The sequence below is a fragment of the Colossoma macropomum genome, unplaced genomic scaffold (genome assembly GCF_904425465.1).
Source record: "Colossoma macropomum unplaced genomic scaffold, Colossoma_macropomum, whole genome shotgun sequence".
In the NCBI taxonomy this organism is placed as follows: Eukaryota; Metazoa; Chordata; class Actinopteri; order Characiformes; family Serrasalmidae; genus Colossoma; species Colossoma macropomum.
The window spans coordinates 26,799,913-26,810,997 of NW_023494793.1; the positions used below are offsets into that span (position 1 = coordinate 26,799,913).

Below are 11,085 nucleotides of genomic sequence, written 5' to 3' on the forward strand. Positions count from 1 at the left end.
GCACTTGTTTTTTGGAGCAAAGTATAAATACATCAACCCTTAAATATGAGCAAAACCACCATGATGCACATTTTCATTGTCTTCAAATTTAACTAACTTTGTCAGATTTACAAATTATCTTGTTTTTTTTTGTTTTTTTTGTCTGTTTTCTTCTCTCAGCAACGACTTTTTGACAACTACACATTCTTTCAGACGCAAAGTGTTCAGTTGTCTTCTCACAGTGGAAGGATGGACAGAAACACCTGTGGATTTTTCAGATCTGAAGAAAGAGTGTAGTTGATCTTCTCCTTTCTCCTAAATACGGTTTAACTGATGGGGGTAGTTTTGGTGGTCCATCAGCTCTTGCATGTTTTTTTCAGTCCAGTTTTGGAAACTTCTGGCTGCTTTTTAATTTGGTTCTTTGACTTTCCTCTTCTTTATGCAAGTGGTTTATCTAATATCTAGTCTACTCAGAAATGTCTCCTGAAAAATTGAATAGCTTTCTGTCCATTTTGACTGGAAATTAGATAAATGAAGGCTGGTCTCTGACTTTTGCATAGTACAGTAAGTCAATGTTATAAGGTCTCCTCATTCTATTACGACAGTGTTTTTACCAGTCACTCTTTCTGATTGGTTGTTACTGATCTAAATATAAGGACATACAGAAATGCAATTTCTCGAGAAAATCCTGCTCGAATTTCCCATTAAATATCTGTTTCCCAGTGAAAGTTAAAAATATTTTTGTATTCTAACTGATTTTACAAGTATAAGAATACATACACAGAAGTCACTGTGTTGCACAGACGATATATTATTTTACTGGCTCGATGGACTTGACCTGCCCACTATCGAATCTGACCTTCAGCACCATGACCAAAGCAGTGCTGTAGTACTCCATTGCTCATATAGTAATGCTTTGCTTCCCTCTGCTGGCCAAAGTTTGCACATACTCGCTTCTAGCCAGTCACCCTCAAAATTCAGCACAAGAACAAAGCAAGTGTAGAGCTTCAGCTGCTGTTTCATTCTGTCATTAACTAAGGGTGCTTGGTTCAAAGCTTGTGCTGTATGTTTCTGGGAGCACAAAAAAGATTTCATACTAAATACTAAACAATTATGTCTCTCTTATGTAGTTCTCAGAACAATGTGGAATGTGAGTATTAATCTGTAAACTAAGTAGTAATGACTGACTATCTGTAAACTTAGCAATTAATTATGACATTTTAGATGCTTGTGCACTTTCTATGGAGTTCCTATAAACAGCTTTATATATTACCTTTGATCGTAAGCAAGTCTTTAACCCAGTAGAGCAGGGGTGACCAATTTTATCCGCAAAGGGTCAGTGTGGCTGCAGGTTTTTCACTTTTTCACTTAGTCTTAAAACATTTAATCAGGTGACCTCCTGCTTTGTTAAAACCTGCAACCACACCGGCCTTCTGCGAATAAGATTGGACACCCCTGCAGGAGAGCAACTTTTTTGTCCCGCTATAACTTTTCAAAGATTACATGTACTGAGTGTTAAAACTCAAGTCTTATGTCTATTTTTGTGTCTTTTTTGCTTTGATGTAGGTGTGCTTTAATGGTGAAAAAAGTACATTTTATTATTTGCTTAATGGAATAATGGAGTAATAATTGTGTGCAACCATTACAGTTGTATGTAAAGGTTGGGCTGCTCATGGTCAAATAACGTTTTGTTAATTTTAAGTGAATATGAGTTAACATGTTTGCTACACTTCTGTCTTTTTTAATGCAGATTTACTTTATTTTTTGTTTTTTATTGAATTTTTCCAGTATGTTAAGCTCAGCAAACAAATAGAAATTGTGCACTCAAATTTGCAGAATGTGTGTGCAACCTTGTTACCGAAACATGCAAACAGGTGACAGATTACAGGAAAAACCTACATAAAGTGTCTTAGTAAGGTGCTGGACCACCACAAGCCACCAGGACAGCTTCAATGCACCTAGACATTCATTCTACAACTGTAGAATGAATGGAACTGTATTGGAGGGATGGAACACCATTCATCCAAAAACACAGAGTATGTCTTTATTGCGGTGGTGGAAAGCACTAACATGTTGGTTCCAAATTTCCCATAGGTGTTTAATTGGGTTCAGATCTGGTGATCATTCTTGGTGGTCACCACACATGCTCTTGTGGAAAATATTGTGATGACTATTCTGACCAGGTCACTTTTCCCTGTATCTCTGTAGACCAATGCTATAGTTTTTGCATCACTGAACTTCTTGTTGAAACACTAGCCAGTTGAGCAGTCTTTGTGTCTGAAGCTCCTGACATCTGTTATTTGCTTAATTGTATCATGAATTTGCACTTCTCAGAAAGGATTCTCTACTTTAGGGTTAGTGAGGTTTTTCTTTTTTCTTAATTTGTCACCTGTCTTTATTTGTCCTGTAGGGGAAATCCTGCTTCTCCAGGCCAGGGGGCTTATTGTTCTCTTGGACAAGATGTTAGGGTCTTAATCATTTCTTATTTGAGCACGGTAAATTGGTTTCGGTAACACTGTTGAACACATAATTTAATAATTATTATTACATGCTTAAAAATAAAGGTGCTTTGGAGTGATACCATAGAAGAACCACGTTTGGTACTACAAAGAATGAATGGTTCTTTATAGAATCCTTTTTGTAAATGTGGTGTGCAGCTTTTTGAAGTTTTAAAAATCCCAGATTCTGTACCAGTTAAAGGCCGTTACTAGAACTGTACATCCAAGCCAAGAACTTTTTAGAGGAGTATTTATTTGTTAGTGTACTTAAAACATCCTAATAATGCAAATGACTGATTTCACCATTAATAACTGTTTTAAATGTCATTTTAAATGTTCTGCAAATGTATTCTTTAAAAATGTATGACGGGACAAATGGGTACTTGCATTGGTGGAATGTCTCGAATCTTGGTAGCGCTTTACTTGAACTCTGCTGCATAACATTGACATAAACATGCAATAAACATTGCATGGTAGGTGTCAAATGCCATCATAGGTGTCATGACAGATGTCATGATGGCTAACTAGAGTATACTTAGCAAATTAGGGTCCCATTTTATCTGAAGTGTCTCTAATAACTGTGTAGTTACACATGAACAATTTGTGCAACCATAAGTACTGTTACAGATGCATTACAGTAGTACAGTTTATGTACGGTTAGAAATCTGAAGATACACTTGTGAAATTACAGGGGTAAAAACTAAAGTGATACAAATATATATTCACATAAGCTGTACTACTGTAATCCATTTGTAACAGTGAGTACATCAACAGTAGTTGCGCTGTTGTTGCATGTAATGTTACAGTCTAACTACACAGTTATTAGAGACACTTAATATAAACTGGGACTAATATTAAACATGAAACATTTTGGGGCAATCACACTGGGGCCCACAGCATGGGAGGCCCACTGTGACTAAGCCCCCTTTAAGACTTTATTGGGCCCCTCATATAGTGAAGCAATTACCAGTCTGCTTCCATTCTCACTACTCCCACTACTTAATACTGATTATACACCTTTTATTTCTAATGCATATTTATAACTTTTCTTAAATAGGTAACATAAGATTTAGGTTAACATGAGATGCTAGATTTTAGAGCATCAACTTGTTTGAAACATAATAGCTAACAAAAAAGCAAATTACATTGTTGTTTTTTGTTCATTGAAAGTAATTATTGTATGGCGGAGCCAATTCATTCTTTTTTGCACTGGGACCGATAATATCCTCGTTATCCCACTGATGACATCTGTCTTGACAATTATTGGTAAAGATGACATGGCACTCTTATATTACTGAACAAAATCTGTCCTGACAACTCATGACAACATATGACAGCTGCCATGACATGTTAATAGCATGGTTATGTCAGTGCTGTGTAGCAGGGTTTAAGTGTTCCCCAAGTCACATTTGACTTTGGCTGAAATAAGCTTATTGTAGTAATGGATAAAGAACTTTGAGAGCATGCCCCACCTGTTTGCAGTCTTCTCTGCTAATACATACTGGTACTGACTGTCAGTGTATATGATTAATGGAGCCACGCCGTGTGTGTGTGTGTGTGTTGCGCCAGGTGCCCCCTACAAGAAGATACTCCCACGACGAAACCGACATGTGGACCACCGGGCAGATCCCTTCATACCTGCATCGCTGGGGCTCCACCGAGGACATGGTGGGGATCCCGCAGTACAGCTCGCCGCGCCACGAGAGGCGGCGGAGCAGCCTGGTGTCCTACCACGAGGAGAGCCGCCCGCAGCGCATGCGCCGGAGGTCCGAGGACACACACTCACTCAAGCAGCTGCCGCGCGTCGAACGCTATGAGGACGACTTCAAGTGCTTCAGCCGTGACGAGGTGGTCAACTTCATTGACGAGACGCCGCTGGCCAGCCCCATGAGGAGCCCGCGGCGTGCCTCCGCTGTCTCGCTTGTGCCCGACACCTCGTATGAGCAGCACGTCATCCTGCTGCCGCACTTCCCGCTCACACACTTCGAGCGCGAGCCTCAGGCCCTGCGCCGCAGCTCCGAGCACATCAAGAGTTCCCGCAGTGAACTGGCTCAGGAGTCACCCAGGAAGCAGGGCTCAAGCAAATTCTGCGGCGATAACAAGGGGTGCCGCGAGCACCGGCAGGACACTAAGCGTGTGCATGAAGCGGTCCTTCCGGGCCAGGGCATGCGGACAGAGGTGCACTCACCGCTCAGGGGAAAAACAGGACAGGCGGAGGCGCTCGCCTGGGCAGTGGACCACAAGCAGCACGTGACTAAGGGCGAGGGCAAAGGAAGCACAAATAGTTTCTTAAACTCGGCGGCCGCGTCCTCGGGTTACGTCACATTTCACGATTCCATAGGATCGACGAGCTAAGGAGCCTACGGCAGTTTTGTTATTGTATGTCATGATAATCTCTTAATATCAATATTAGTATTAACGTTATAACTATACAAGTGGAATGTTTTTGTAATCTAGGCACTCCGTTATTGAGTCTTGAGGAGTGGTCGACGGGTCGAGGCAGAGAGACATTCTTTTTTAGCTATTTTATTAAATGTTACAAGCATATGTAACATTGTGCTCTGTATCGCATACTTTGGAGTTGATATGTCAGGAGCCAGTTCGCTTTGGAGCTTTCTTGTTCAGTTTCGTCCTTGCATTTCATAAAGCCTCAAGTTGGGAGTAGAAAGGGCCTCATGTTCAGCAGTGTATAGCTTCTGTTTACAAACATACACTAGCAACACAAATTTTTATCTGATATTCCACTCTTTCCAGTGTTTTTGTTGTTTCTGATTATGTGACGTTGTTTTTTTAAGTAATTGAATAAATGTACAGTAATCATATAATTTGCATCTGAAAAGGAAGGCTCTCATGTTGGAGTCCAACATTTTCCAAAGCACTTTTACTTCACGCTTAAAAGTTATAAATTATTTTGTTTATAACAAAACATACTGAAGCTAAAGTTGCAGATTACATATCAGTATCGCAACCCAATTTCTTTGCTATTTACTAAAATGTAGTAAGGGATCCGGAAAGAGGTCAAAGACATTTTTTAATTGGTTCTGTATTTAGGGGGAAATGTGTAATTAGCTTATATGGATCATTCTACCAAATTTGTTTAAAATCAGAGTTGAAAACGCATTTCAGACTTTTTGCTGACTTGAACTTTACACTAAAATAGGTTGGCTATATACCTTTTATTTATTTTAATTTGTTTTATTTAAAAGAGTGAATATTCCATTTTGTCACTACCAAAGCAGTCAAAACACAGTAGTGACTGTTTCAGTAGTGCAAATGAAAGCTTTGGGTTTAAATACATCATAATTTTGTTGTTACTGTTTAAATACATCATAATTTTGTTGTTACTGTTTAAATACGTCATAATTTTGCTGTTGCTGTTACTGTGGGAGAACAGTTTGAACTAATTTAGTAGAATGATCCATATAGTATACTGTAAGGTAAAATGTCCCCCTCCCACAAGTTCATTTATATAGAAAACCACCAATTTCCTTTTCGAGTTTCTTCTGATGTTTTGGGTGCCTGAACATATTAATAAACTGTTATTATTTATTGAGATTCAGTATCTCTACTGGGACAAAATGCCCTGTGTTCCTCTAAGCTCTGTTTATACTGTTTCAAGCTGTAAAACAGTGTAAGATGTAATATGTGTTATATTTAGGTTCATGTCATATTGGCACAAATTATAACTATGTTAGATAATGCAGCATGTAGGCTTGCTAGATAGTTAAGCCATGGATTACATCTGTACAGTTGTATGCAAACATTTGGGTGCCCCCGATCAAAAGACATGTTTTGTTGATTTTCGAGGTGAAATAAGTTAACAGACCTCTACAATGAACACATTTCTGCATGTTTTAATGGACAGTCATTGTTTATTTGCTGAATGAAACATATTGGGGAAAAAATAAAACATAAAATGTGGCCTGTGCAAAATAAAATTTAAATAAAATTTCATGTTTCATTCAACCCCTTAAAATCCCAGACTTATTACATGCTAAGACTTATTATTCAGTAACTACAGGGACTTAAATGCAAACTGTTTGAGTTACTCTTAAGTTATAGAAGTGTGCAATAAAACTTTGGGCCCGCCAGCAGGAGTTGGCCATGTAAGAGGTTGATTCCCTGTAGAGGATGTGTTAATTGCTTCTCACCTCAAACGTTTGCATACAACTGTAAACATTATTCCATGATTGAAGGGGAATTCTGTTCCTTTTTCAAAATGTAGGCATGATTGAATCGTCAAGATGTAAACAAAATCATTTAGTGGTTTGATGTGAAATGGTTCACTGTAGAGAAACTTGCCAAGATTTTCTTTACAGTGGCAGTGAGGGGAACCAGGGGTCACAAAGTTTACAACACAAATGGCATTGAGTTATTCTATATATTGTTGATAACAGTGAACTAATGGTAAAAAAGTTTTTGTTTCAGTACTATTTTGCTTTATTATGCCCCGCCCTTTTACAAAAAATTAACTTTAGTTACCAGCAGTAGAACAAGAAGTTTTGTTGACTTGCTCACAATTTTAAAGCAGCCCGTTAACTCATGTTTTTGAGCTAAAACAGTATTTTTACAGTATCAGTGTTTCTGTCTGCTATGTTCTAGGCCTATATTTTATCTTAAAATGTCTCAGGAATAAGGCAACATATTCACTACCATTTAGTTTTGTAAGAACTTTCTGTGAGGTAGCTTTATAGGCGTTCAAAGGTCTGGTTCGTATCTCCACCACTCTGAATAATTCTGGGTGGGACCCTTTTACACCTAATTTGTTTGGCACAGACATATAGAACTTTTTCTTTAGTTAAGTCTGTTTTGACAGGTGTGAAACACTCTGTACTTGGGTTGGCATGGTCTCGGCCCACTTCAATGTGAACCCAGGAGCCCCAGTAGGATCACATTTTTACGATGCAACATCAGAACATGCATTTCTTGTTTTCTAGCAGCATGTTTGATTTTGGCACATGGATAGCATGTATTTTTGGTCAAGCATCTGCGACCTGATTGGTTAAATTCAAATCGACAAACTAATCATAAAGAAGCAGACTTATTATTTTTGCTTTGACTGTGACAAACACAGACGTTAAGCATCTCTATTTTCTGTTTTTCTATGTTCGTGGTGGCAAATGTGACAGAAACTGAGCACTTGCATCCCTGCAAAATTTCTGACCAATAACTAAACATCAACATGTGTGATTTGGTGCACCTGAGCCTTTGCAGTGAAGTGAAACCAACTGAAACAAATGAATAAAATACAATGTCACAAAAACCCAAACTAGGTGTGAAAATAGCCAAAGTTTCTATAGAAAGCCACATTTCACATCAAACCCTGATTGATTTTGTTTACATCCTGATCATTTAAATATGCAGAAATTGTCAAAAATCTGTTTACTGTACACAACATATATGTTTAAGAAACAAAAGTACAAGTACGTACAACTGAGAAAAAATTTTAAATTCATGTCAAAGTGAGTAATGCTGACGAATGTGCTACTTCACTGAAATTAAGTTGTATTTTATATTCACTTAAGTTTTAAAACTGTAGTACTTCAAATTCCAATTAATCTGTGAGTTGAATATTCATTCACAGGGTGATTTACTCCCTATGTATTTGTTTTTTTTTTAAACGTGTTGGCCCGTAGTTAGGGAAATGTACACATCTAAAAAAGCTTTTTTGATAGAACAGTTATTTGGTTTGTCAAAGGGTGGTGGGTGTTTTCCTCCCATGGTTTCCTGCACACAATGGGTTGTTATTATTGCTATTTGGTGTATTTTTTGTCTTATATATTGAAACATTCCAAAAAAATCACTTACGAATAATGTTTTTAATATTTTTTGAGGGTTTGTAGACTTCATCGCTTGCTGCCAGCATGTGTTTTTGGAACGTTTATTACAGCCAAACACTTGCGTCAAAATCTGGTGCTTGATATTTTGGCAGCTTTGGATGAATTTGTTGTTATTAGTTGCCCTTGAGGTTTCATACAAGAATCTGACACTGCCTTTTTCTATATTTCAGACCAGACCATCCATTTTTTTCTAAATTAAGATCTACCACAAGAGTCTTCCTTGTTCTATCTACTCTGAGTGGCTTATAGCTAACCCGTAGGTCTCATTTTTAGTTCTCCATAATCTGTCTTCATTGGCATAGATTTGTTTTAAATCTGTCATTATCGAAGGCATTCCTTCGAAATGAATGTATTCAAATTGGATTGGTACGTGGATATGCATTAATCAACTTGAAATGGGTCTGTTATCTGAGCCTTAGCTATGTTACACCTAGATCACCTTCCTCCTCACTTTTGTTTCTTGAAAAACTATAAGATGTAGCACTAATCCTTTGTAAGGCACTTTGACACTCGCATCTCAAATCTGCTATGAATGATCCACTTCGTAGTAGCTTAATGCTTGCAATCTCTTAAATTAGGGCATTCCAGATGTCACTGTTTCAGTCTCCCACTTTAAAGAAGCAAATATGTTCAGAAACTGAAGTCGCTTTACAGTTTTTTCGACGTCACAAGGTGTGCGTTTATTTCCGCTTGTTCTCTTGCAAACAGGCTCTTTTTAGTCGTTTCATGTGACGTTCTTTTAAAGTTGAATATAAAGTTTTTATTTTGTATCATATCTGAGATTAAAGACGTCTTTCTGGTAAATGAATTAACAGCGTTTGATGTTTTGTTGCTCAAATGATGGTCATTATTTTTCTCTTTTTTTGTAAAGTGAAGTACAAAGAGGACATGCCAGTTGTTTGAAATCGTTGGAACTGTATTTGCCGTTTGTATCTGTAAAAGATTCTCCAAAATCTCAACGATGTTTTGAGGTTCTGGGGCAGAATTCTAAGACGTGATGGAGAGATACACCTCGAATTTCAGCGGTGATCATACCTTTTAAAATATTTCAAAAATGATTGCTGAAATGATTATTAAAAATAAATCAAATGTTTGAACATCTTGTAAAACACAGTGTTTTTATTATGACCTCCCTGTTATTACTTGCATGCACTGCTAAAGTCGCTGTTTTGGCACATTTTAATATTAACGCTGATTTAATTGTGCAAATCTGAAATGTAATTTTTAAGAGGGTGACTGAAAGGAATGATATATGAAACAGAGGGTGACTCTGAATGACTTTCCTTCTATGTTCAAAAGATAAAACCATATAAAATGTTTTAGCACTTACAACTTTTGAACTAGAACCACTAAACTTTGTGCTTTGAGCGATTGTTGAAAGACAATTTTCCCCATGGCTGAAAATGGTGGAATGTTCAAATTATTACTGTATCATTTATATCCACTATATACATTATCTACATATCTACACAACCATTGTACAGCTCCTGAAGCATTACTAACTAGCTTTGTTGAGCCATCTTAAAGTTGGTTCACAGCTTCCCCCTCTAGTTGGTTTTGAGCTTTTTGCTCATTTGACTTCATATTAGTGAAGACCCATGGAATGATACACAGTAGGCCACTAACTACTTTCTAATGAGTCCTGATGGTTTAAGTCTATATTTTAACCAATATTGTGTGGTGTTACTTCACAGATGTTACCACATTCTGAAAAATACATCCTCCTAAATGGTTCTTGGCCTGGATGTATGGTTCTGAAAACCTTTAACTGGCTGGAAACTTTACATTATGCAGTGGTTCCTTAAACTTTGAAAAGGCTCTTCACACTTGCATCTCACTTTGTGAGGAAAGGTGCTCCAAAAACCCTTTTTGGCAACTTCATATTTTAAGTATGTACAGAATAAATCTGAGCCTTTAAACTGTTCACAGTTTGTTTTTCTACCATTGCATCTGCTTTATATTAGCATATGTTGTTGATGAACTTGAAGCTATGTGTATTTATGAGGTTCTACACACAGGGCTCAAGGAGGACCTCGGGACTTTTGCGCAGTAAATACTCATCCGCTTTTCACATCGCATGACTGAACGCACTATAATGCTAATCGAAGGCTTTCTGCTCCTTCTTTTTTCTGATCTTCAGGTCTGCTGCTCTTCAATCAGGCCAAAAGCAGTTAAACAACAGCTTCACGAGTTCACAGAAGTTCTTAAAACTCCCAAGACTCAAGTCCATGTGTTACTTACCCTAAGCTGTGCATAAAAGAGTCTATTCCTCAGCACTTGACTATCTTAGGAGTGCAAATAAAGCAGGTTATTGAACAGATCGTTCAAATGAGTGTCCACACAATTGGAGGCGATGTGCATGGGAGTGTTTTAGCACATGGAGAGGAAAGAAAACAGTGGATGGTCTTTTTTCCGTGTTGTTTGAGACTGATCACTGTCCAGTCTGTGCTTTGTCCTTAGAGTGTCCACAGTACACCAACGCTCCTGAATAAACCGTGTAAATCCTCTTGTCTACAATACATCTGCCATTATGCAACTTAGGGGCAACACTAGTGGTTAACGGACAGGGGGCTAAGCCTGTGTTAAGATTTTTTAAAAGGCCCCAAAATGTCTGCTCAGCATTAACTTTTAGAGTAGGAACAGCAAAAAATGCATCAAAAAATGGCTATTTGGTCAAATTGCACACAGTCTGTATGTCTCGTTGTAGTCTGTATAAAGCACAGAACTAATGTCCACTATGTCCATCCACTTACAGCTTACCCTGATCA

At 37.9% G+C, this 11,085-nt stretch overlaps 1 protein-coding gene across 1 annotated transcript in view; it reads left to right on the plus strand.

Moving 5' to 3' along the window:
* The window catches only part of LOC118813586 (probable G-protein coupled receptor 153), a 62,622-nt gene extending 56,323 nt beyond the window's left edge, over positions 1-6,299 (plus strand). Inside the window, 1 exon segment of the mRNA XM_036579003.1 lies at positions 4,047-6,299. Within this exon segment, the coding sequence (XP_036434896.1) occupies positions 4,047-4,832 (786 nt within the window). The 3' untranslated portion in view covers positions 4,833-6,299.
* Positions 6,300-11,085: the final 4,786 nt, after the last annotated feature.